The sequence below is a fragment of the Sitodiplosis mosellana genome, unplaced genomic scaffold (genome assembly GCF_009176505.1).
Source record: "Sitodiplosis mosellana isolate CC-2019 unplaced genomic scaffold, AAFC_SMos_1.0 Smas_scaffold_3, whole genome shotgun sequence".
NCBI lineage: Eukaryota > Metazoa > Arthropoda > Insecta > Diptera > Cecidomyiidae > Sitodiplosis > Sitodiplosis mosellana.
In genome coordinates, this window is record NW_022595246.1 from 9,050,476 (window position 1) to 9,078,428 (window position 27,953).

Sequence of the window (27,953 nt, forward strand, 5' to 3'; positions counted from 1 at the left end):
CTAGTTCACACGTTTTACATTCTATCCTTGGCCAATTGAGAACAGGCAAATTCATTTATTGTTTCGCATAAACGGAAAAAAATTTTAAGCTCGACCAAAGAAAACCTCGATTTTTCGTGTGTATATTCTGGTATTCTTTTGTTTGCAACATAGAACGTGTAGCAAGTAGAAGAGACGAAGAGAAAAGCAGCTGAATCTATTTATTAAATGAGTCCACGTATTTTCATCATTAATCTTAAATGCATAGCACAACACATCAAGGCCGATGTAAACGAAAACTGGCAAGCGTTCAGTTTAGTGTGTAAACAATAGCAACTGACCCTTAGCCACAAATTTAATGTTTGCCATCGTGTGTGTGTGTGTGTGTGTAAAATATATATGCAAAAGTATTTTCTTTGGCATTGCTTTGTTCACCTCGGCTATTTATGTACAAATTCGGTGGATAGTGTGTGTATTCTTAAGGTATTTGAGTGAGTGTGGCATTTTTGGAAACTCATCTTAAATGCGGGAATTATACCTAAATTGTGCATGTCTTCTCTTCCTTAATTCCTGGTTGAACGTTTCGTTTCGAACGTGAACAAAGAATGCGGAAGAGTGAGAGGGTGAGTAAAGGAGAAGAAAAATATGATGAAGAACCAAATCGAGCAGCATTACAATCGCTTTACGGGTTTTATTCTTTGATATGCTTCGCATTCATTGTTATAATTCCCTTGTTATACATGAATATTTTTAGAATTTTTGGGCATTTTTATAATCGCTTCATAATAGCGACGATGAATAGACACATTTTGTGTATATCCATTATATGAACGCACCCAACATGCTAACCCAACTCCAACGAAGTTTGTTTTTCCATTTCCGCCCTGATCTTAGCCGCATGTACAATAGTTCCTTTTTCAAAATCATCAATTTCTTTTTCCGATCTGATATCTGATTTAAAAAACTACTTTTTTCAACAACAGCAACGACGACGACAGCAACATTCACCACTCCTACAACCATGCTAACCGCTATGGAATGAAACGAAAGTTCAAAACAACTAGAAAGTTTTATAATTGCTTTTTGGGGGCGAGGAGACCTTTGAAAAACTCACATACGACATTTCCTTCCAATCACATTTTAATTTAACTGTTTTTAGCACCTGCTTTTTTTTATTTAGAAAATTTTATGATTGAATTCGATAAATCGTCCGGAAATGCGTCAAATTGTGGCCAGCAATGGAACCATTTTGGGTCAAGGTCAACAATCCAATCCGATGTGATTGCACTTAATTTGATTTACGTAACACTACGTAATGGAAAATAGATTATTATATTTTTTTGTTCGTTCGATATTTTTTTTGTTATCGTCTCTCCTCTGTTTGTTTGGTACAATTTTAGTGCTTGTTTCGCTGCAGGAAACATATGGCATTCGTTGTATCATACAACTTGTATGACATTTTTCCACAATTTTATCTGCTGTTTTACGATTTCACTGCTCGCTGTTCCCCCGGGCTAATTGCCTCGATATTTGTATCCCATTATCCAAAAATGGATAAAAGCATGCTGCACAAAAAATAGCTATTTATTTTATGAACAACAACGCACACAACGAAGAAAAAAACCAACAAAATAAAGCTTAAATGATTACAATAAATGCAACACGATTTCCATTTAACACACGCTCTGACACTTTTTTTTCCTGTTGTGTTCCAGCTGAATTTTCGAGCAGCTACATTTAAAGACCTACTCGACATCCATTCGGGATATTCAATTGCATGGCACAAAAATTTGCATCGGAAGCCATAAAGATTAATTCGTTTTATGCTAATTTGCCAGCGCTGTTTTTTCCTGCACTCTGTTTCTCTCGTTGTGCACTCTACATGCGTTTTATGCTCCATTTCAGCAACTGAAGGCATTAAGTGAGCTCATACATTTTTAACTCTCTGCAATTTGGCCATTAAATAGAAATACTTTTTTAGATGTTAATGTTTCGACTTTAGCATTTTAATTTTAATTAACAAAATTTGGCACTCTTCTATATTCCATTATCCACTGATTATATTATTATGTATGTGCTGGCAACATTTTGCAAATGACACGCAAATTAATCGGCAATTTTTACCATTTCAAATTCAATTGAATTGTACACCATTTTGCATACGAATGTCCACAAAATTCGGGCCAAAAAAGAAGTTATGCGAAAAACATGCAGTGAATATTTTGTGTGTTTGTGTTTCGAATATAAATTCGCTTTGTAATATCCAATATCCACATCTCAGTTACTGATCCGATGCTGTTGTTGAGGCAGCTCACTGGCCCACAAGGCATCCGAAGTGATTGAATTTCACAACGAAACGTTATTTGGGTTTTGCAGATTTTGCAATTTGATAAATAAATAAAAGTCCATGCGCTTATCTCGCTCACCAGCAAAATGTGAGTTCAGAATGTTATCAAGTATGGAGAGTACGGAAATTAAAATTCAATGGAAAATTTCAAAGCATCAAGATAGCAAATCTTTTCAATGGTTACATGTTTCACTGTTTGTCATCAACCTAGAAATTTACATTCCAAAAAGTGATGGTCGCTTGGAATTTCATTCGTTTTGCTTTTGACATCGCACGGAAGAGCGGAAAATACTGTAGACCAACTTGATATTATTTTATATCTATGCTCTATGCGTCAATGGCAGTGTTCTTTCGCAGACGAGACCATTCTCATGAATCTCTTCTGGCACAGAGAGCGGGTGGGAGTTGTTCTGTTTTACATTTTTGATAGTAACAAGAAATTGATTTACTGATAGTAGGAAGTTCTTACTAAGAATAAAAATATGTCATGGCATGAAACTGACAATCTTAAGCGCAGCTTAACAGAAGCGAAGAACAAAAAAATCGAATGGTATTCCTCAGCGGAAATTTGTGCACGAGAGAAATTAATCAAAGATTGAATGCCTTGCGGGAAAATGCATGTTTGTGTTTAATTTTTGAATAACTGCCAGCGCTGTCTCTCTCTCTCTCTCTCTCTCTCTCTCTCTCTCCCCTTGGAATGGAACTTTAAAAAAAATAGAATTTATATTTTTAGCGTGCGATGAACGTATAAATCAAATTTCTAAAACCTGGAACAGCTCAAGTGACACACATCCAACTAACATGAAACATTTTTCAAAAAGAGGGGAAAAAATCCAATGGAACCATCTTCTGCTGGAAGATGAGGTTTTCATGCGGTGAAGCAGCATTCCTCGAAGCTAACATTTTTAATTATACTCAATTCAAAATAATAATCGATAAACTGATTGAACACGAAATCCCACGGATGCCTTTTGGCATTTGTGAAGCAGCCGGTGCGAGAAAGATATTTATCGGCAAAGTATTTTAATCAGGTCAGGCATTCATCGATTTATTTCTCTTAAAAAAGACATTGAAAAAAACCCCGTCGATATCGTTTCATTCTCTTGACTGAATTTCCACAAGAATTTCGTACGAAATTCATCGAGGCATGTGCACACAGTGTACAACTGGTGAAAGCACCGTGTTTGGCATTGAGTGAGGCAAAACGGTCGTGTGTTATTTAGCACGTGCAGTTAGAATTGGAAATTGCCACAATGTTATCGACGAAATGATGTGGAAAAAGGGACGATGTGAAGAGCAACGAAAAAAAAAATCACTTGAATGTTTTCTCGTGCCCGTAAAAGTGTCAAAATGATAGGACTGTGTGTGTGTGTTTGTGCATTATACGGATCATTTCAGTAAATTGATTCGAAAAACACAGGGCCTGTTACTGTTTGACCAATACAAAATATAGTGTAAGCAAATTATGAACACATTTGACTAATTGAATGTACTTCTGTTTTTTTTCTCTCCTCTTCCTATCGTTACAGCAGTTCTAGTCATTGAATCAGAAGCACGACCACAACACCGATAGCTATCTAAATCTTCGAACAACACGTGCAACACCAGATAGAGAGAAGCCTGAAGAGGAAGTCAAGTCGACACTTGGACACAACGTACCTTTTCTTTGACTCTCACCCACTATCACTGGAACGTACGAACCGTTTCGATTGAGAAATACCAACAACAACAATAGCATATGAAGAAAAACGCCTGACAGCAGCAATTACAAGTGACGACGTGCAAAATATAGGAAACAACCTCGATATTCCATCAGTTGGTAATATCAGCATCATCAACATCAGCGCACGTTTAACACACCAGTAGTGAAAGAGCACAAAACACATTTACTTTTTCCGCTTTGATAAGCAAAAACAGAAAACGTGCGAAAAACGGGAGCGAGAACGAGAACAAACGAAAAAAAAAACAAATCAACAAAGCAGGCTGTTATAGTGGGCTGTCAATATACCGAAGGAAAAGCACAAAACCATCAACTTGCGGTTTACTACGATCCGACGAAAAGTGTGTCAGAAACCGGAGAAATAGATCATCCAAACGAACGAGAGTGAGCCAGAAATAGGAAGCGTGTGTGTGTGCGTGTGTATTCGGCAGCAACAATCGACATAGAGGAAAAAAAACCCAGCCGAGTCGTGTACAAACGGCATCCATAAATCAATCAACAAGAAGACTGCGTAAAAACGGCAAAAGCCACAAAAAATAAATAAACATCACACGTTTTGCCGACTCGAAATACACATCGAAAATCGAATCGTTATTTTGACGTACCTCTCATTTGCAGAATCAACGCTAAAATATACAACACATACACATTTCATATATACATAAACACATACACACACACGGAGACACCGATACGATCTAGACAATTTCGCAAAAGGCAAATAAAAATCGTCGTGTTTTACGTTTTTCGAACAACACAAAAAACAAAATAAAAATAAAAAGAAACCCTTCTATCAAACGCTACGAGTAATTCTAGTCAATTTTTCACGACCGGAGACTTTTACCTGTTATTTTTTTTTTCGCGCGCACACCATTCGCATTCCATTTACTTTCTTTTCCATTCTCGTGTGTGCATGAAAGAGAGAACTGCCCTCAACGACGTCGAAGACGCTGCTGACGCTGCCACCACTACCATCACCACAAAAAACGAAAATCGAAACCGATCAACCAAACAAATCGACCGACATTTTTCTTCGACACAAAATTCATCGCAGCATTCAATCAATATGCACATAGAGGTGTCGGTGGCACTAAATTTCGTTATATCATATCTATACAATAAATTGCCACGACGTCGTGTCAACATTTTCGGCGAAGAACTCGAAAAAGCGCTCAAAGACAAATTTCAAGGACATTGGTATCCAGAGAAGCCGTTCAAGGTGTGTATCCGCTTTCCATTTACGGTTTTTCTTTTTCCTCCATTTTCAATTATTATTTCGGCAGTTTGGTTGCTGTTGTTTATTGTATTGATTTCGGAAATGTGAGAAATAAGTCATTTGACTCCATTTTACTACATCGGAATACACAATTTGTTTCGTAATAAATGGCGATTAGTGCAGTCTCGTTGCCATTGCAAAAGTCATCACAAATTCATTTATTTCGGAGCACATACTCACATAAAGTTTATCACGTTGAAAATGTGCTTCGTTTCATAATACAGCAAAACTTCGGCATTTTGAACGGTTGCTTTTGAACGATGCGATGAGAGTGGAAGTGAGAAGGGGCAAGAGAATGAAAACTTCGAAAATTATGTAGAATTTGGATTTGTCGGCTAGCAAATCGTTTACTCCCACAACAATTCCGCTTTGTCCTTTGTTTCATCACCGATGTGTGTGTGTGTGTGTGTGTGTGCTCTATGCCAGTCCATAAAATGGGATAGCAGAACAAGAACCATGCATGATATAAATTGGATAGAAGCATAATGTGAACAAAGCACCATTGATCTCCAAGATAAAATACCTGAGTGTGTGTTTTTTAACCTAGCAACAATTAGGTCTACTATGGTTTTCGCCATTTTTCGCCTTCCTAACATACACACACACACCATCATCCCCATCCAACAAAATACCTGACAAAATACAAAAAGCTTGAACATAAAAGACGGCACAAGAGAATCGACACTCGATCCATTTGCCAAAGCAATTCTCATCAATAAATTCTATTGTGTAAAACTTGCAAAAAGCGAATTGCGAATCTATTTAATCGATACTGAGACGATTCCATTTACTCTGTGTGTGCGTATATGGAGCGGGAGGGACGCAACATTTTACGTCGAGATTTATTCATTGTTCTTAATGCGGAAATGTGGGAATTATTCACAAGAGAATTAATCGAATCAAATGGATATGGAAAATAGTAAAAGAAACAGTTTAAGAAGAAGAAGAAAATTTTTCGCTTGTGCTAAATTAATGTCCAAGTTTTTGTTGGGTGCAAATTGTTCGCTGTAATATTTCTGTGCTTTTATTTTATTGCCAGCAATCGAATAGTGTATACTGTTTTAATTATTCTTATGGCTCATTCCTTGGCGAACATACCGTTAAGTTTCTTATAATATCAATTCGCGTTCCATCGCATCGGAATATAAGTTTATCGTCAATTCGATCACGGTTCAAAACTCCCATATCATTCGATTAATATTTGAGCGCATTGAGCAAAAGTTTGCGTTCGCATCCTTGCTGTATTCAATATGGATTATGGATAATTTTTACGATTTTTATCGCTCGACACACAAGTGTTTATCTATTTTTATTTACTATTGCTGTTGCTGTTGCTGCATCGAAACGAAAATTACATTTCTGCAAATCGCCTCACTCTATCTGTCTCACATATGCCTCCGCCGTTAAATGGATCACAATAAAGATGTTCGTTACACATTCGGACCATTTGCAACTGTGCATGGCTCCATACACATGCACACCACATATATTGATCCAATAAAATTAGATAGTTTCATTCCCCTGAGAGATAGAAACAGCAGCGGCCGTTGGGCTCTTCTTCTTCTTCTTCATTTCATGTGTTGTCGTAAGAATGGATAGAAATTATTTCTTAGATTCTCGTATACAGCTAATACCATTAGATCCTATTAATTTTATAGAGTGATGAGATAACGAGTTCATCTCCATTCAGGACAATCCCATAAGCGATTTTCTCTCGCTCTCTCTCTCTCTCTCTCTCTCCCTGTATCGTCTCCAATTCGAAACTATTCACGCTCTGTTTTTTTCTCGATTGAGTCTGATTTTTTTTTTATTTGGGTTTACCTGTGAATAACTTTACCAATAAATTCCTATCAAATGCAATACGTGTGTGTACCTGGGATTAGTTTTATTATTAATTATCTAAACGAATGAGCTATCAACATTTCTGCAAGTGATAGAATCTTGTTCAACACACATTCCAGAGTCGCTGAGGCACGATTAATCAGCAGCTTTCCAATTTCAATACTGAGTGATGATTTTCACTCACTTGTAATAAATTTAGCGAAGCGAATGAATCGACAGCGGCAGCGGTAGTAACGACGCGCACATTCAGATTGAAGAGAATCAGAGATATATGTGTATGTGTCGACAGTACATTCTCATTTGAAATATGACATTGATTGGTCAGTTGATCAAATACACAACGAGTGATGATGATGATGTTTTCTCGCGATGCAACGATGTTTGCAAACAGTAATTGTATTTCGCACAGCCGGGAAAATGTGAGTGTGTCAGAGAGCGAAAAAAAGGAACAAAAATGCCACGTGAGTTTGTGTGAAGGTGCATACAGCATCTACTTATACAGATTGGAACATTCAAACGGTGTAATTTTATGGTTGTTCTATGCCAAAACATATGCCTCGTTATTTATTATGCCATAATATTTCTCTGGCTCTTATATTTTTTCCTTTTTCTCCTTCTCTACACTGCCTCTATTGCTTTCCCACTCTCGCTTGCTTATATCACTTTATATCTGGCTGTGCGGCACTGAGCCACTGCGACCGACGTGAATATGCACGTCAAGCCAAGTTTATGAGCATCTGAAAGGAATTGCAAGCAAAACCTTAACCACATTACAATTATAACATTTGCCAGAACGTTTTTCTACATCTAAACAAACAACCGAGGGCACACAATATGAAATACAAACAACTTCCACCTCCAACGACGCATATAAAAACACACACACACACACCTTCTCCCCGATGTATGCAATGTGGAAGCTCACGTGAAATCTAGTAAATAAATCTCTAATGGTCTTGTGTGTTGGCCCCCGTTTACGGCATCGCATCAGCTTCGTTCATTAATCATCATTCATTTCGTACATACACACACAGCCTCGCTTCTTTCGCACTGTTCACATACATACGAGCATGTACGCATACACAAAATGGCATACCAAAACAAAAGGTCTAACGTTTTAATGGACGACATCATCACTGCCTATGCGTTGAGTAAGGAAAACGACATCCAAAAATGTACACCGCTCTACGGTGCTGCTATCATTTTTAATAATATTTATTCAACAATTTGTTTTATTTTATCGGATGATTTGAAGCAAAAGAAAAATTACCGCTTGGCCTGGATGGGGAAGAAAGCTTGTCGGTAGTTTGCCATCAACAATTGCAGCCGGTACACTCGGTTTACTCCGAATACCTGTGATATACCATAGAACGTGGTTCAAACCGAATGGTGATGCTATTTTTTCTGACTTTACTTCGTCAGGTCCAGAAAAGCCTTTTGCCGTGTTAGAACTATTGCGCTCGCTTTTCACCTCATAAAACCCAAGCTACGGACGATTTTATGGTTGTTTTTGTCCCAAGCTACGGACGATTTTATGGTTGTTTTTGTGCTGTTACTGTGGTGGATGCTACTATTTTGTATTTATTTTCGTAGAGAGATAAACTCGTCCTCGGTTACTTTCTGTATACAGCGATACGCAACCGTACAATGTAATAGAAGAAGAAAATAGTTTGTCTTTGTGGATGATTTATTTTTTTTTTCTGTTGTTGTTTACATTCTGTTCACACATTTCAAAATTTTCTACTGAATTTTCATTCTCTGAAAATTGTTCAAAGAATTCCGGCATTGAGCACACTTTGCTTTCTCGCCCTCTCTCTCTCTCTCTCTCTCTCTCTCTCTCGTTCTATACGATTGTGATATCAAAGGCGGGATTGCAGAATGAAATTTGTGCGTTTTTTTTCGTCTCTTCTTTTTCTGAGGTTTTGTTTTGACTTTCCGCACTAACCATAGATACAACAATTGAATCAGTTTTATTTCATTAATTTGTAATATTTTTCAATGAAACTATGTGTGTGTTCTATTTCTGTGTCTGTATGTGAGTGAAACAGAAGGTAAAACCACACACCCTACGACCAATTACAAAAGTAACGAAACCCATAAAATTCAACGAAATTTATTTTATCGCTTGTTCGGCCATTTATCGTGTGAGGTTATAAAAGGCAATAAATGTCTGTACTGTTAAGCCATAAATGTTAAACGAAGTAACGAAATTCACAAATAGATTCTCAATTCCGAAATATTTTACAGCGAACCACGCATCAAAATTGACCCGTTTATATATTTTTTTTGTTACATTTCGGCTAAAACATCATTTTTTTCTCTTCTTGGATATGCAGGGCTCTGCATTTCGATGCCTGAAAACTGGTGATCCCACCGATGCCGTTCTGGAGCGTGCCGCACGCGAAAGTGGTGTACCAATAAGTGATATTTTGGAAAATTTACCAAATGAATTGTCAGTATGGATTGACCCCGGAGAGGTGTCATATCGCATTGGTGAGAAAGGTACCATCAAGATTTTGATTTCTGAATCACATGATCGCCATTCGGAAGATACATCGTCGGCCGATCGTGAAGTAACAAAGACATTCAATCCAGAAGCGCAATGCTTTCGACCAATCGATGCGGTTAGCTCATCGCTGAGCGCATTATCGTTGAGTCCAAAAACATCACCACAAAATTCACCACCGACATCAGCACCGAGTCCAGCCAATTCGGCCAACAATTACATGAAAAACAGAAACGGTTCGCCCGGTACATCGTCATCAAATAATTCGAACGGCGGGGGCGGCAATGCAAATGGCAATGGCAATGGCAATGGTAATAGCAACGGTAACGGCAGTTCCAACGGTGTTGGCAATTCGTTTTTGCCACGATCCCACGCTCCATTAACATTCACTACTGCCAGTTTCGCGGCAACGAAATTCGGAAGTACAAAATTGAAAACCAATTCAAAGCGTACAAACAGGTGAGTCGAACGTGATAGTCCATTTTATGATCTAGTTTTATTGACGAATTTTTACAGATTTTTTTTTTGCTGTTTATTAACGTTTTTTATGAATGAAAACTGATCGTATTTAGAAATAGCATTGAGTTCGATCCTTTTTCTTCCATTTCAGTCGCATGTCACCAACTGAATTTTCGAACTATATCAAACAGAGAGCCATTCAGCAACAAAGTCATCATTCCCACAATGGTCACAATGCCATGACACCGATTGGCCCAACGACCAACGGTCATTTGAGCTCGATTGGTCCCGTATCTCCAGCTCGTTCGCTATCACCAAATCCACTGTCTGTTGCCATTATGAATGGCGGTGCCGGTGGTGGTGCTGCTACTGCTGCTACTGCTGCTGCTGCTGCTGTTGCTGCAACGAACACAACAAACATGTCATCTCGAAATATGCCGAATGATTCGTTCTTTTTCTCAACATCGGCTGGCGTTACAAATAGTTCAAATATGAACTCATCCGCCATGTACTCACCACCGCAATATGGCCGAAACAATTTGTTCGAGCCAAACAATCCGTACCCTAGTGCGGTCAATACAACCAATACAATTGGCTCGAATTCGTCATTCTATTCGAATGGATACGGTAACATTGGCAATGGAACGGCAAGTAAATACTCACCGTATATCGACACAAGCAATTACTATGGGTTACCAAATGGTCAACAGCAACAGCCATCGAATGCGATGAATTCACTTGGTGCACCATCTCCTCATATCAACGGCATGACAAATGGACACCACCAAACATTGGAATCCAATTTGAATACAGGGAATATCAATCTCTTGGTCGCCAACTAAACTCGACCGCACTTCTACTAAAAAAAAAACCAAAACACACACCATTCACTTTGGATTTCCACTCTATCAATCAAACTAAAAGAAAAAAACGAAAGAGCGAAAGAGAAAATGTTCATTTTTTTCTTTCATTTAAACTTTAAGTGTGTACAGTGAAAACAAGCAAAAATGTGTTAAGGGCGAATACCTATAGCGTGACTTCGTATATATACGATTTATTCTCATCAAAAGCTAAAAGGCTTACAGAAAATTATGCAAGTTTAAGCAGAAAGTAAACACAGAAGAAGAAGAGAAAAGAGAAAAATTTACCATAAAACATTCACACACCGAACGAGTGCTGAACATATTTGAATTAGAACATTCTCACATGACGTCAACAGTTGCAAAATTTGCAGCCACACACGATTGGACATTTTACTATATCAGAAATCGGATGCACTTGAATGGCTAATTACCAAATGTGAAGTGTTTTTTTATAGAAACAAATCGATTTTTTTTTTCATTTTACTATACCGTGAAGAAGAAATAAAACAACAACAAAACACACATACACCGATTTCGAATCGTTATTCGATGATTTAGAAAACGAAACATGTTCTATTTCTACAAACAACCATTGTGATTTTTCGTTTGGATTGAGTTTTAATTTTGGTTTTTATTTACTAGTTACTTTTTTTTTCTCTTTGTAACACATAATGTCTAGATGTAATAGATCGTAATGTTTGTGTTTTCCTTTTTTTTTCTAAAGAACGAAAGGCGTGAAAATTGATTTCATACCATAATTTTTGTATTTTATAACCAGAGAAAAAAAAAGAGGACATGAAATGGTGTCAACAAAGATACATACACAAGAACACACTTAGCAACTAATCGGATAATGATAACTTTTTTTGAATATTTACCATTTTTTGTAGAATTCTTTTCGTGTGCGTTTATAAAATAAAAAAACAATTCAATGAAAACAAGTGAGAGGAAGAGAGAAGGAAAGAGAGAAAAATTACATTTAAAATTAATTTTAGTTTACGTTTACTTAAAGTATAATAAAGCTAAAGATCAGCGGGCAAAATGCCATAAGACGTGCAACTTTTGTGTTATATAAACTATTTTTTATGAAAGAAGAAAACAAACAAATTATGAAGTTAATGCTAATCGAATTGGCTAAAAGTAATTTCATTTGAAAAAAAAAAACAAAAATTCGAATAATATACCAATCAAACGCTTTTTTGATATTCGGTGATGATTACTAAGTAAAATGTATACTTTTAATAAACGTTCGAACAGGTTAAGTCACAAAAAAAAAACACAAACACACATATTTAACAAAGAAAGAAAAAGTTCTTTCGAGTGCTATTCTGCATGCATCCAAAAAAAAGAGAGAGAAAAAAAACGATGTGAGTCTATGTTTTTGAAGTCATTTTCAGCACCGAATAGCGACAATAATTGCAGTAACAATGAAATTAAATTGTCGATTCGTTGAAATAGTCGAATTAATTTGCAAATACCATTTTTGTTGATAAGAAAATCACAGAGATCGCCCTCGTGCCACCTGCCACTCGCACTCATTCGTTTCTTTTTGTGTTTCGTTTTTCAACGATATTTCGTCATAAATGGACGCGTATTCAATTCTCCTCGCTTGTTGTTACCAAAATGCGGTGCGAACCACATTGAAAATTCATTCGACGTAATGGAAAATTCGTATTTATTGGGCGAAAAACTTGCAGCCAAAATCTGCACTAACGAGCACTTGCTCGCTGAAACAACATCTCAGCGCAACGAGAGATTTCTAATGCTCTTACGGTTTTACACACAAAAGCGTATTTTCGCAATTACCCTTATTTCTTTCGCCACCAAAATATTCCATCCTCTTACAAAATCCCCCGATGTACATAGCAAGAGTATTTAGGAAAGAAAAAAAAATTGGCCACAAAAAGTTAGCCAACTACAAAAAGGGTGGTTTGCCATTTCATACATGTTTTATAACAAAAACTGTATCGTAACGAAATGCGGCTGCAATTACCGAAAACAAAATAACAAACAAACTGAAACAGTCAAACTGTTGGGCGTCATTTTTAGTTCGACTTTTTAACGAAATTTGACCGAAAGCTACCGGACGGAAAATTTATAGAAAAACCAACAAAATGAAAATAAAAGCGAAAGCGATTTAAAAAAAAAACACATACACATGGAGAGAGTTAAAGAGTACCATACATTCAATTTTTTCAAAGTTTATTGATGTTAAATTCTATTTTTAATATTGCCATCAGATTCAGACATCTAATGCTATACAATACAATATTTAAAGTGAAAATGCGTTCAATTTACTCTAAAATGTCTACATTTATATAGATTATTGAAAAGATGATCAACTAAACACACACACACACACACACACATACATTGGAATCGAAATCTTGATTTCGATCAAAACATAAAAAACAGAGTTCATTGTAAAATAAAGAAAAAACAGATTAACTAAACATATTCATAGTGTTGCATATAGCCAGCCAGAATACAGACAAAAAATTAATCTTTATATACCGAATGTTGAAGTATAGACACAAGAAACAAAAATACACCTATAACTGAATTAATATTATGTAGCTAATAATCGAAGAATTTTTCTCTTTTTTGTAAGTGATGAAAAAGAAATAACAGAAAGCAAAAAAAAATCATGTATTTTATTCCTGTTATAACTTTCGTACATATGAAAGAAATTAATCACCATAGTAGTTGTATTATGAAGTTAGTTGAACAAAAACAAAAACAAAATCTCTATTGATATATGTATGTGCTGTAAAACTGTAGAGAGAGAAACAGAACGAACCAAAGGAAAAGTTAATCGTCTACGATTGCGTGCAACAGAATGGACAACACAATGAATGAAAGTTTTTTTTTTTTCAAAAATTTTCATATGATTTTCCATATTCGATCTCTTTTCTCTCTGTACATTATTTTGGTGGTTTTGATTTTATCAAGTGTTTTATTTTCTACTGTTAGCCCGAACATATGAACCATTGCGACAAACAAATTCCCTCAGAATATTTTAGTTTCAAAGTGCAACATGAATTTTTTTTATATAGAGTTTACAACAACAACTCCATATGAAAAAAAACGTTATGTTGCACTTTAAAACTAAAATAATTTGAGGAAATTTGTTTGTCGCAATGGTTCATATAGTATATATATATATATTAGATTGAATAGAGGAAATTCGAAGAAGCAACAAAAGATGTAGGAACATAGATGAATCGTAGCTAAATGTAACGACTAGTAGGTTTTAGGTTAAATTCCAACTAGACAATTCGTTTTTTTTTTACGTTTGATTTGTATATTATTTTGGTTTTGTTTCTATGTTTATCAACATCAATCGTTATTTTTTCGTTCGTTTCGTTCCGTTTCGTTTACTAGTGAGTTCATAGTAGCAAATGATATTGTAACATAAACCGAACAAAAAAAAACATAGAGGGAGACATTAGAATCTAATTTGTTTTTTCTTGAAACATCATAGATATTTTTATATTACCAAGCAATGATGAAAAATACCAGAGAAAAAGATGAAAATAAAATAATCACATAGAATTTAATGAAGAAAAAAAAAATGAAGAACGAACACAATTTTTATAAATATTTTTTAAACAAATCAAATGATTTTATTTCTATTTTTTGTAACACGATGAATGAAAGAAAGCTGTATTTAAAAGAGAAAGAAAAATGATGAAAAAAGAACACTAGTAGAATGCCAGTAGTCAAATGGAACAGTTTTAATCAGTTTTTTTTTTGTTCTGTTGTTGTCACATTTGAATGAGCAAACGATATGCAATTTGGTGCTTTTGGATTACTTTTCGGAATGCAGCCCAAATATGACCGAAAGTAAAACGGGTTGTGTGCAACTAAACAGTTTGCAATGCGATCAATTTACAAGTTTTAATTCGTTTTTATTGTGTATACACTGCACATTTTGTTCAGGACAACCGTAAAAAATGCAATAACTCTGTATACACAAGTTACTCGCAATCAAATTCGTAATAATAGAGCCAAACAAAGTAGAACAGTTACTCGATTAGCAACTTTGTCTGCCCTTCATTGAATTTGTGCCGTGGATAAACAAAGAAAAGGCTCAAAAACTTTATCTTCTTTTATTACCCCAAAGTCGATTCGGTTTAAATAAGGAATTGACAACACTGCATTGTCCTTGACATTCGAAAGGTGTTCCAAATGTGCTCGATTGCGCTCTGATACCCATTCAATGTAGGAAAATCTATAGGAATAAAAATGCAAATAGCTAAAGCAGCGGTATGTATGTGTGTGTGCATCAGAGAGCGAGAGCCCAGAGTATATAACAATGTTTTATTTTCGAGGCGAAACTTGGATTTAAAGAAGAAAAAAATAGAAAATAAATGATATTTTTTTATGTTGTTTGTTATTATTATCTATGACCACTTTGTTTTAAGTTTAATACATTTTCTATGCTTTATTTTTTATTAGACATTTTTACCGTTTTTAGTGCGTTGATGATCGAAATAAAAATCTGTGCTAATTTTTCAGAAAAAAAAAAACAACAACAACCAACCAAAAGCATATTCTTTTTGTTTGTTCTTTATTTCATTCGATGTATAATTTGTTTATTTTTCGGTTTTGTCCTTTTCTACAGCGAAGCTAATGAAAAGTGTTTCTTGTTTCTTGTTCGGAGTTCTTCTTATTCTCTTTTGGGTTCTGGATGGTTCTTATTCACTATCTTTGTTTTCACTCTTCCTGTATTAGTTTCAAAAGAATGTTTGAAATGACCGATTTGACCCCGAGGTGGTGGCTACAAAATACTTCCGACAGCCCATGAATGGGTTCATTTTTCAAATCGTGGCTAAAGCTAACAAAATCTATTATATATTTCACTTTAATTAAGTCCGTTTGAAGTTCATTTGTGCCTTGAGCTGTCGAGAAATGCGCTGCTACTTCCTCAGATTCATATCGGTCTATTTGGATGATGGTTATACGAAAACAAAGAAAAAAGAGCATAAAATATATCCATGTCGATTTCGATGTATGAAGAAAACGCGCTGCAATATTTATATATATACCGAACAGAGCATAAAACATGCATATATCGACGTAACATTTAAGCGTATTCTAGACACAATAAGTAACCATTTATATCTGGATAGTTATAGCGTGTATGGGTTAAGAAATGGACAGCTTTACTTCTTTTCATTTTACTTCATTTCCATTCGTTTGTTCTTCAGTTTCTGTTTGTTCCTTTCCAGTTACAAAGATCTGTGTATTTTCACAAAGTGAAGACGAAATGCAAAGTAATCGACGATAGTCAAAGTGACATTTAAACAACAACAAAAATCTATGTAAAAATTACCAAAAAATTTATTCCAAAAAAGGAGAGTAAAAAACTATCACTTCTGATGAACATAAAAACGACATTAATATTGCTAGCATTTTAAGGGAAAAAAAATACGAAATTCTATTTAAAGAGATGAAAATAAATTAGTTGATATATAATTTTTATTATACTTTATAGAAGAGACGGAGTTGCAAATATTGAACCAGTTTGACATACAAAAGGGAGAGAGATATAGAGAAAAAAAAACATAGCGTAGAAAGTGAACGTAAGAGATTGTAAGAATATTCCGCTTTTCTATAGTAATAAAATTAATATACAATTATCCAATTCTTTGAAACATTCCTGTGGGTTCATACGGACACAGGTGAAAATGTTTTATAAAGAACAAACCAGAGCTACTGTTTATACCAATGAACACCTGTTTTTTTTTCTAAAGAAAAATGGTTGTTTAAATATAGTTGAAAGTTTCAACTTGATACAGAACACTTAATCACACCGTATCAGGCCGATTCGTTGAGAGGAATAAACAGTCTACGTAATCACAACTGAAGACAGAGTATATTTTAAATGGACACATTCCATTCGACTTCATGCCATTCATGAATAGTGTAGGTGAAAAAGTGTCATGCGTCAAAAATTAGGACGAAATAAAACTCATTGCATATCAAAAAGGAAACGATGTTTGGTCACTGATCAAAGCATAAAAAATTAAAGCAAACTACATAATTAAAATCATTACATGACTTTCTTGAAATTGGAATTGAATTTCGATGGGAATATGGTTACGATTACCGTTCTATCGAAAGAATAACATTCAATTCGCCCACACAACTTATTATCATCGTTCAATTGATTCCATCGATATCGGAACGAGCGATATTGAAACGTGAGCTGTGGCATGCTGTTTTGACATGGCTTTCAATGAAGCAAAGTCACAGCCGCTTAAACTACTCCGTTTCTTAGAGATTGTTATTACAATAAAATTGGAATAAACGTGCGTCCATCACGTGGAATTGTTGACGGGAAAAACGCTTCTTTCAAGTACCTGCTATAACTTTTTTACACACACACATACACACACACTCACTCACTTCGGTTAAGTTTTCAAATTCATGCGATTGAAGATTTTCTTTTATGTTACCGCTAATTAATCAGTTTACTACAAGCTGTTTGTCTGTCGCTGCTTCATTTTTCCAATCGGAGCCCGTCACCGAGCTCACATTAATAAACTATGACTAAATTACGGCTTCCCTTTGGAAAAAAAAAAGAAAAAAAAAATATAAATTACGACATTTTCAATCGAAAGCAATAAATTAGACTCAAAAGTAGAAAACAGTGTAGTGTGTGGCGCGAACTTTTATTTTTTCTGTATCAGTAGTGTTATGTTAAGAGAGCGCAATTCCGACACGTGTAACACAGAGACCAAATGCGAATGTATGGTAATATTTGGTTGATAGAATTCACACTGTGTTTCGTTTCTTTGTTTTTTGTCTAATTTAAGACAGAAAGGAGATAGAAAGACGTTGACGCCATTTCTTAATTCAAATTCCATGTGGATCTGTAGTGAAAGACCACTTGGAATACAACTCAATTAGAAATCTGTATAGAGCCAAAATGATTGATGCTGAAAATGAAAAAGAAAGAAAAAAAGAAAATTATTTTTCCATCTCGAACACAGCACAAATGTATGTGTGTATGTCATGCTCACACTGAAAATAAAACAACTCCGAATAGAATGAAAAGAAAGAAGAAACGGGTGGTAAGACAAACACACTTACACTAATTTTATAAGCCATAAGAATAACATCCACACATGCTAATTAAGTAAATTTAATCGTAGTTTTAACGACTAAATTATGGCATCATACCAATGAAAGTATTAAGAGACAAAAGCATCCATTTTGTGAGTCAAAATTTTGTATTTAATTGACGAACTTCACAACAACAAACAACATTTATTGCTGAATGAAATATTATTACATCTAAAAAGACATTTATTGGGTAAGTAAAACGGAATTTCATAGAAATTCTAGGCTAAGCTAACAAGCTAATTAGTCATTAAATGAAAACAAAAATAAAAATATAAAATCTCGTGTTCTTTGACAAAGACCACACAAAAATGGTTTAAAATTTCGTTTGTAAGAAAAAGATGAAGAAAAAATATAAAATTATTTTCCAACAAGCTCTAATATCCTCAAATCTTTGATTTTCGGTTCTTTTTTTTACAAATCGGTATATTTAAAGACATTGAAGTAACATCAAATTTTTGTCATAACACTATGAATAACCGCGGCAGCGGACGAATCGGATACTAGATATTATCACGCTCATAATTGATTAAAAAAATGGAAGATAAAAAACAAACAAATAACATATTTTTCTTGAAAGAAGATTTTTTTGTGTGTCGTAATCGATTCGAAAAAAAAAAAAACAAAAATTACTAAATTAAGGCATGAAAAGCAAAACTTGGCAATTTTTATACATTTAACTTAACAAGGAATAAAAAAAAACAGAACATATTTTTTGTATTCAAAGAAAGACTTATAAAAAACAACAACACATTTTTGTATGGGCTTTTCATTGACGAATCTTTATTCAAATCTTTGATTTAAAAAAAAAAACAACAACAAAAAAACCATTCGACGAAAAAAAAACACTTCAGATCATAAACACTTTCTTTCTCGACGGATAAAACTTAAAAAAAAGAAAAACAACCAGCAATGGTTATGTAGTACATCTGATTTTCGTTCGTAACGTTCATTACAAATAATACGTATTCATAAGTGATTCGGTGTTCTTTTTTACTTTTTTGCGAAAACCAAGAGAAAAAACAAACTATGTTATTAGCATTTTTAAGCATTTTCATGAAAACTGAGGAAAAAAACCCGTAGAGTCCCACTTTGATTTCATTTTTTAAATCTTTTTTGTATTGTATGTGAAACAGATTGTTTCGATGAATATTCTGCTTTGGGAAGAAGGAAAAAAAATGTATCACTTAAAACGTCTATTTTTATTTGATGAGTTTATAATAAAAGAGCAACCATTCATTTTCAACATGTGACACATTCAAAATGGTACACATCTGCCCATTCTCACTAGCTGTAATCATTGCTTGAATACATTAATTTTGATGATGATACAAAAATATAATCAAGAAACATAAACACACACAAACACGGAGTTAAATCATAAGAGAAAATGCATGTAATTTGGATTCGGTGACCTTTAAGTACAAAATGACACAACACAAAATACCCTAAAGAGAGTATAGAATAGGGTGGATCGGTTTTTTTAACGAATGTGCGAAACTAATTGGGCCATATCGCAATCGAAAAAGGGCGGATAGACAAGGGATAAATCCAATTGAGCAGATATTTATGATATAGACAAGGATTGTGTGTTGTCCAGCAAATTTTATGTATAAAAATCGTTTATTTCGAGCTCTTCCAAAAATGTGTGAGCAAATTCAAGGTTCGTCATCACTTTTTGGTGGCCGAGATACTGTAGAGTGATTAAAAATCCTAATCAAGTCAATCTACCTTAAACGCTCCAAATTGATGAATGACGAAATCGAGATAAGCAATAAGAGGAGCAAAAAATTGCGATTTCTATACGTAAAATTGACTCAGGCCCTCTGGGTATTTACCTAGGTTTTGAAACAAACACACCATTTCTAGCCATTCTTTATCGATTGAGATATGTCTCGATTTGCTTCACATATTGACTTTAAAAACGATTTGCTCCAGTTTAGAATCTTAAGATATCAGAACATAAAAAATATTAAATGAAAGTAAATGGAAAGAAGAAATAAAAACCACAGCAACAACTGAATGTTGATGCAATGAGAAAAATTCTTCTTTCTACCATACTTTCGGCATAGTACATATTGGAAATCGCTTTGCTACACTTAAAACTTTATACATAAGTTGATGATCCATTTTCCTAAAATGTTTCAAAACCAGGCAAATTCAAGCTAAAACTTCATAAATGTAATTGAGCCATCATTCTAACGGAGAAGAAGCAAGAAAATACACAAAATTTGACTATTTTTTTATTTAATCACCCTGAAAATTCAATGTGAAAGAAAATACTAAATACCATGGAACCATATTTAAAAAAAACAACTTAAGTATAACCCTGTACAGACAGACATATGGAGAGAGCAAATAGTCACATAGATGTAACAATGAAAAATAAAACAATTGCATTAAAATTACATGATTTTAGACATATGTAACCGTAAAAACAAACAGCCCGAAAAAAAAATTCCTGGATGGTGCAACATTACTAAGCATATATCATACGAACCAAGATACAACTACAGTTTTTTCGCTATGTAAATTTAAACTAACATATATAAAGAGAAAGAAACCTGAAAAAGTAGAAAATCCATTGCCCAACTTTATGCAGCCGGATACATTGGCGAGTCGTGACTTTTGCCAATGATCCCATGGCTAACTTGTCTTGATTTCCATTCACAAAACGAAACAAATTCTTCAGTTTTGGATATGGTATTTGGTTTATTTCATGGCGATCAATCGCAAAACATCAACTATTTTCGTTTCATCTTCGGTTTGTCATTGAAATCATAAACTAAAAGCAAAAAACATGCTTCGAATGTCATGCAGTAAACACAGCAATTACTATTTAAATAGATTAAGACGAACGATGACGGAATGTTTATTCTATTCAAACAAAACAAACAAATAAATACCTAACCAACAACAACAAAAAAAAACATCACAGAAATACTACAACAGAGTGAAAAAAAAATGCATAAAAATTTTAAGAGGGACATATATTAGATGCCATCAATCATCATTAAGAATATGATGTAACTTGACGCTCAAAATAGGTAAAGAAAATAGATTAGACACGATGAAGCAAAAAAGAAAAACGACAGAAAAAAAACAACTCATTTGCCGGCAAGCCTGACAATTGCTGCTCACACAAATTAAGCGCTACCCAAGTACATGAATAACACATAAGCAACTCTGAATATTTAAACGAAAATAACAACCCATTGACATTTCATTTTCCAACAATTGACAAAATTGAAATAGTGGCCGCAATGAAACGTGAAAAGCAGTTGAATTTTCGCAATCACTTTCAACTTGTTAAATTCAGTTGAAAGACGAAGAAGCAAACAACAATCGGCCTACATTCATTTTAAATAGCCTCCGTAAAACCAATTCATACCAAAAATAAACACACACAAAAACAAATAAAACCCAATTGACAGCTGAATTATCGAACATTGCGTGGATTGAAAATGAAACCATGATTCATTCCGGAAAATCTTATCTCGAATTTCGGAATGATATATTTGAAAACAGGAAATATTTCAAGAAAATGTTCCAACATGAAAATATAAAGCAGATATAACAAGAACAGAAAATACTAACTCTTTAAAAACCAAACATGAACTTTACCCCAAAATAAAAAACCAAAATATATTGATGTGTATTTTTGTTGCTAACTATTTTTGACGTAAGAAAACCAACACATAGTCCAAAAGGCATTCCATAATAAACCAAAAAATAAAATTACATAGACTAGTTGAGAATTTAATGGACAACCAAAAAAACAAACAAATACTCTGTAAATGTTTTTAAAACCAACAAAAAGAGAAGAAGAAAAAAATGTAATGAAAACAAACAAGCCAATTTATAATCCATTTCATTCAAATTGTTGTTGATAAATGAAGGAAAAAACTAACAAACACTTTTTTGTCGTTCATCATATTTTTTACTATTTATACTGTAAATTTCAATTCGATATATACTGTTTTTAATGGAATCGCACATATGAATACAGTACGCCCCCTTTCTCAAAGAGTTCATACAGTCTCTTCGGTTGTTTCTGGTGGATTTCATTTGGATTTCGTTGCATGCTCTTTTTTCAACCCCAATTTCAATCAATTCTGTTGATATACAATTCGAAGTGAATTTTTTTTGATTTTATATGTTGGTTGATTGTTTGGCGCGAAATATGTGAATCATGTCCAGATTACTTGGTCTTGTTAGTGATTTTTTTCAAATTCTATTTTGATTTTTATTCCTTTATTTTTCGATTCAAGCTAAACCCAAAAAAAAAGTGAAAAAAAAATTACAAAAAAAAAAACACAATTCTTTCCAAATGATAAATGTTTACGAAATCAAATTTTAGAAATTCCTATCTAAATGTAATTTTAAATTGTAAGCAAACCAAAAAAAGGAATCAATACAACACATATATTGACGACTTTCTCTTTTGAATGAATGTAAAGAAGAAGAAAATGATACAAAAAAAAAACATTACAGAAATTCATATGATGGATTCATATTATTGCTAATATAACAACAAAAAAAGTCTCTAATTTTTTAAATTGTTGTACAAAAAAAAAACAAACAAACACACACACACAGAGAAAGAACAAAGACATTAATAATTGAGACAAATTTTTAAGTTTGTAATAAAATGTTTTGTGCATTCAGAAATAAATACTTGTAAACAAAAAAAAAACCCACAGCGTCTTTTTCATACTTTATTTTTTTCTTCTGTATTTCAGTATATCAATGGAAAAAAAGAACAATTGTATTTTAAAACAGCGCGAAAACTCGAATATAAAAAGGTCGATTAAAAATGTGTTTATTTAGCGCCGCTACCGCTGCCCCAGCCCAAGAAACCTTTGACGAAACCAGAAATGCCTTGTTGCTGTTGCTGTTTCTTAACAGGTGAATCGATTTTGTCGTCGAGCGATGGAAGTTCCACAAAGTTCAAGGCCAAGTCAAAGAACAATGGTTTGCATGGAATTGGCTCGATGTCAGGCGTCAATTTGTAGACATTTGGATTCTTTGAATTCAATTGTTGATCTTCAACATAATGCGATAAACGATCGAACAATGGTTTCGATTTGAGTGATTTTTGCTTGCGACCACTGCCATCGAGGTATAGCAAACCGTCATTCGATGCGGCCGATCCATCATCGGCAAGCACACTGTATGCATGTGCCGAGAATTTACAACTTTCAATATCCTTGAGCAGTGTGGTTAGCTCCTGTTTCAAATTAAATTGAGCTGGGGGATTTTGCAATGCATCGGTCGCATAGTTCTTGGAACCTGGAGAAGAAGGAAAGTATGATAAATAAAAAAAAACACAAAAATGGAAGAAAAACTAGAAAAAGCAACAAATGATTCGGAAAAATGTATAATTCAAAAAAAAAGAGAGGAAAAAATGCAGTTTCTTACGTTCATAAAGTGCGACGGCCTCTTTCCATCGGAACAGTGACACCAATGTCATAGCGATGTAATAGCATCGGAATGCTTTGAATGCGATCGACAAGTTTTGTATTTCATTTTGATAGGCCTTATCGTTTTCGAAGCCGGCAATTTGTTGTAATTCGAGCACGTTCTGTGCAATAATTTCATAGAGACGTGTCAAATTCTGTGGCCGTGCTCCTTTCTTCGTTGCATCGCTACTATCAGCCACGGTGTTTTCCAATGACAAGCTTTGTTTTGTCTGTGCCACCAAATACAGATTACGTTCAAGCGTACGAATCAAGCGAATGTAGTTCAAATAGGCGAGCAACAATTGCACATTGTTCGATACGGTTGGTGCATTGCTGGCCGAATCACCGGCAGCGCCTTTACGTACTGAATCCGATTTCAAGAAGTCATCTTTAGCCGCTTGAATGCTGTCTTTGCAATCGATTAGAACCGTTTCAACAATATCAATTTTGTTTTGCAGCGTCTTGGCTTGTTCGATGCTCTTATCCAAATCTTGCAAACTCAATAAGAACAGTCGCACTTTTTCCGGCAAACGAATTTGAATTTTATAATTGCGCCATTCGATGGTTTCGAGTTTGGCACCTTCGATTTGTGCCGTTTTGAATGATTCCAAATTAATCAGCGAACTGGCACCTTGAGCCCGACGAATCTCCAACATCATCTCATCAATTGTAGCGGCCGAATCGGATTTGCTGCCCAAATTATAGGCACAGTAACGTAAATTCGGTTTCAATTCCTCGATTTTTGATCTGTAGAGGTCGCACACTTCCTCATTGGCCGATGTGGCTTGAATGACTTTCACCAAATTTTCGTAGATGATTTGAGATTTTTTGAAATTCTCAGCAGCCAATTGCCACAATCCCAATTCAAAGTGTAGATTGCCATGCATACACGCCACATAGGCTTCGACCTCCAGCTTGGTTTTATCGTCCAATCGATGACTTTGCGAGCACAACTCTTGCAATTGCAACGAATAAATGCATGCACGTCGCAATTTATTCACCAAATGGAATCTCTTGCGTGGTTCCGTGTTGGCTGAATCGAACGAAAACAACAGTTAATTAGGGAAAATTCATAAAATAAAAAATAATTTTTCTCAATAAAACAACACTTTTTTTTCAATTCATTACCTTCTTGTCGCAATTGCATTGCATACGACCACGCTCGTTCGGCCAACATCAATGGAAGATATAAGAAACGTTCATCACCACTTGGCCCAGCAATAGCCACTTTACCGGTTGCACCATCCAAATGGGCGACCGTCACATCACGCTTCTTGTAATGACGCTTGTCGCCCTGTGGCAACTTTAATGCCTTACGCAGTCGGCTAATGCGGCGTGTACAATAGCCTAATGATATGCAATGAAAAGTGAAAGTGAACATTAGGAACCACTCATCGTTTTACTTGAGACAAAAAATTTTTTTTCGTTTGAGTCGTAAAAAAGATGTTCAAAATAAACATTTACAACATGATTTTCAACAGAAATTTGCATATTATGATTGTGTCCCGTTTCAATCTCCAAACTTATAATTAATGCAATTCACAAACCTCGATACCGCTGAAAGTCACCGTGTCGCAGACCGTGTTGTTTTTGTGCATCACGAATCAATCGCAAAATTTCAATGGAAAATAACGGCTTTTGTTCACTTTCAACCGGTGCATTTCCTGATTTTACATCCGTCTCCTGCACATTTGTATCCTCCACCATTTTCACGATTAAATTTTCAACCAAATAAAATGAATTAAATTTTCACACGAGCGAATGTGTGGCTAGCACTATTTTTTTTTATGAAACGTCATCAGCAGTGGAACATGTCTGACAGTACACATTGGAAGTCAATGTGTGACTTGAACTGTCATTCGCCCGAGTTGGAGTGCGTTCAACGTACCGTTCACTTTCCAGTGGAACGGCGGAACAGTGGACAGTGTTCGCGTGGTCGATGATTCGGATTTGATTTTCATGGAAATATAACGAAAAATTATTGTCGGTTTTGATATTTGTTTTTTCTCTTTTTAGATCAAAATGCTTTCATAAAACGCTTCGACCAATAATAAATATCATCATCATCATTTAGAACTCAATATCCATAGTTATGTGCGATATTATTTTACAATCCAGTATAAAATGTAATGTCCAACCTGTTGGACGTAATGTTGGAATAATTTTGAAATGTTTAACGAATGTGGTTCTATACTAGTTAAAAAGGGTTCGCGTGTAAAGATAAAATCTTGGTTTGGATATATTTTTGTTGGAATTTTTATTCGCATTTTGCGAATTTGCCTATGTTTGCCTTCACAATTAGAGATTGTATTATGAGCTGAAGACCATTTTTACACTGTGTTCTGAAAACTGAAAAACTTGTTTGGGGAAAAATTCTACATCGAATTGAATATGTGTAAATCGCTATCTCAGTTTGGTGTTAGAGTGATGATGTGGCATATATGCTATACTATAGTGTAAGGTGTTTTCAAGCAATGCAATGCAAACAGTTTCGTGGTTCACATCACAATCGAATCCGATAGAGAACGAAAGTTCCCGACGATTCAACGACTGAAAGCAATTTCAGTACGGAAAAAACACTCGGTTCTAACGAACACAGTGTAAAAATGGTCTTCAGCTCATAATACAAGCTCTAATATATTTATTGTTGAAAAATTTATTCACATTTACGATTTTGTAAATAAATTATTAGAAAAAAAAGTAAAAGCTAATAGAATAGTGGAAAATGGCCTGGCACAACTGTTTTAAAGTAAATGTTCAAAGAAAAATTCAAATTCTGGTAAGTAGCATAGCCACATGAGTGGTTAATCAAGAGTGGAACAAAATAGTAATCGATGTCAATGACGATACTTGGGTGAAACGAAACACAAACCAAGTGAATGTAGTTGCATTTGAAGTTATGAATTGCTTTAGAAAACTGTTTATTTTGTCGCGATAAAACAACAAACGAGTGTTGCTGAAGGAAACACAAAATGAATAACTTCAAAATGATAATTCGATATCACTTACAAGTTTTTGTATGTTATGAAATATCCACAATATTGTACCACTGGCCTCATTCAAACAAACGGAAATCAAATGAATTAATCGATCAGTTTCCCAATGGTAATTTTTTCCCTTGGTTAAATTACTAGGAAAAGTGGCTGAGCCAATTTGTTAGAAGGACGTGGATATTTTTCAGGGTATTTACCCAAAACAGCAACATTCATGGGCTGAGATACTTCAGTGAACGAAGGCTGCATTGGAGTGAAAGGTTCTTTTTCAACATTCCATCAATTTCGAATTTTCACATTTGATAATGATTGCAAATAGATTGTGGTGGTTGGTGTCCCTTGGTTTGTCACTTTGTCTATGCGATTCAATGATCCACAATGCTTGGTCGGATTGGAATGAAAACCCGCTCTCTAACTCTAAGAACAAGGCACATATTTCCATGATTCCATTTCCAACAGTGACCATTTGTCCGGATGGTAAAAACTTGAAACATAAATTTGATATATCATCGAAATTTTACAGCGATTTTAAATTGATGGCAAACTTGTCTGACACTGAATAAGAAGTTCCATACACAAGAGATTTCGTTTCTCATTTTGCGCAACGAATTTTCTAATCACTTTTCTCAGGTCTAAACAGTTGAATGCATTGGATCACATCTGTTCATCATTACCAGCGATTAAGTTTCAGGAATATTTTACGACTGAATCAATTTACGATACAATCGAAAACTTAGCACCCAATTTGGAGTACACGATTCAATCATGCTCATGGAAACAGAAGCGGATTAATTGTTCTGAATTCATAGTTTTCGTGAAATCTTGCTAAAAAAAAATCATGAGATCATCTAGGGGAATATCACGCTCCTGAATCTTGTGAGATATTTGAAATAAACATTAGTTGTATGACATATCTTCGATTATTTCGAATAAATAAATCAGATTTTTGTGGATTTTGGAGATATTTGAGATTTTTTGCATTAAATCCGAATAAATACATTTAAATATCATTCATAATCACAAAAATCCACAATACTCCGCCGTATTCACAAATATCCACCATATTTCATACGACAGATTCTTAGAGATAAATTGGTTTTTTTTGAAATATTTGAAATAATTTAAGCGTGATATTCCCCTAGGTGATCATATACATACAGATTTCATGTTAAATTTCCTCCAAAGCAGATTGTTAATTACGAAAGAAATGATTTGATTACACTGTATTTTATTTACTAGGTATTGACATATATAAATGTATTTTGTGATGATTAGTTTTGATTTCTGTTATTTCCATTTGTACGGCCCCATAAAAAGTTCCAACATTACCATTTGTTTGTTAACTGTTTGTTCAGTGAATCGATGGAAAATTGGA

The 27,953-nt window shown here is 34.6% G+C and overlaps 2 protein-coding genes across 4 annotated transcripts in view; one reads left to right on the top strand and one right to left on the bottom strand.

Annotated features, from left to right (window-relative positions):
* Positions 1-21,906, top strand: part of LOC129566235 (protein Tob2-like) — a 124,220-nt gene extending 102,314 nt beyond the window's left edge. For 2 of the 3 annotated variants that reach the window (XM_055441987.1, XM_055441989.1), the window contains 3 exons: positions 3,856-5,265; positions 9,501-10,129; positions 10,281-21,906. In XM_055441987.1, the coding sequence (XP_055297962.1) occupies positions 4,960-5,265; positions 9,501-10,129; positions 10,281-10,971 (1,626 nt within the window). In that variant the 5' untranslated portion in view covers positions 3,856-4,959 and the 3' untranslated portion in view covers positions 10,972-21,906. The remainder of the gene's footprint in view (positions 1-3,855; positions 5,266-9,500; positions 10,130-10,280) is intronic. The other variant, XM_055441988.1, reaches the window with a different exon arrangement.
* A 924-nt stretch (positions 21,907-22,830) lies between these two features.
* Positions 22,831-25,608, bottom strand: LOC129566233 (signal recognition particle subunit SRP68). Its single transcript, XM_055441984.1, has 4 exons — positions 25,133-25,608; positions 24,714-24,932; positions 23,545-24,618; positions 22,831-23,415 (listed from the first exon to the last, which is right to left on the bottom strand). Exons 1-4 carry the CDS (start codon positions 25,290-25,292, stop codon positions 22,946-22,948), a joined length of 1,923 nt encoding a protein of 640 aa, XP_055297959.1. The 5' UTR covers positions 25,293-25,608; the 3' UTR covers positions 22,831-22,945.
* Positions 25,609-27,953: the final 2,345 nt, after the last annotated feature.

Coding starts and splice junctions, on each gene's coding strand:
- LOC129566233 (XM_055441984.1), bottom strand. CDS start 25,292: ATGGTGGAGGATACAAATGTGCAGGAGACGGATGTAAAATCAGGAAAT. Junction 24,933..25,132: donor TGACTTTCAGCGGTATCGAG/GTTTGTGAATTG, acceptor GCATATCATTAG/GCTATTGTACACGCCGCATT. Junction 23,416..23,544: donor GGCCGTCGCACTTTATGAAC/GTAAGAAACTGC, acceptor CTTCTTCTCCAG/GTTCCAAGAACTATGCGACC.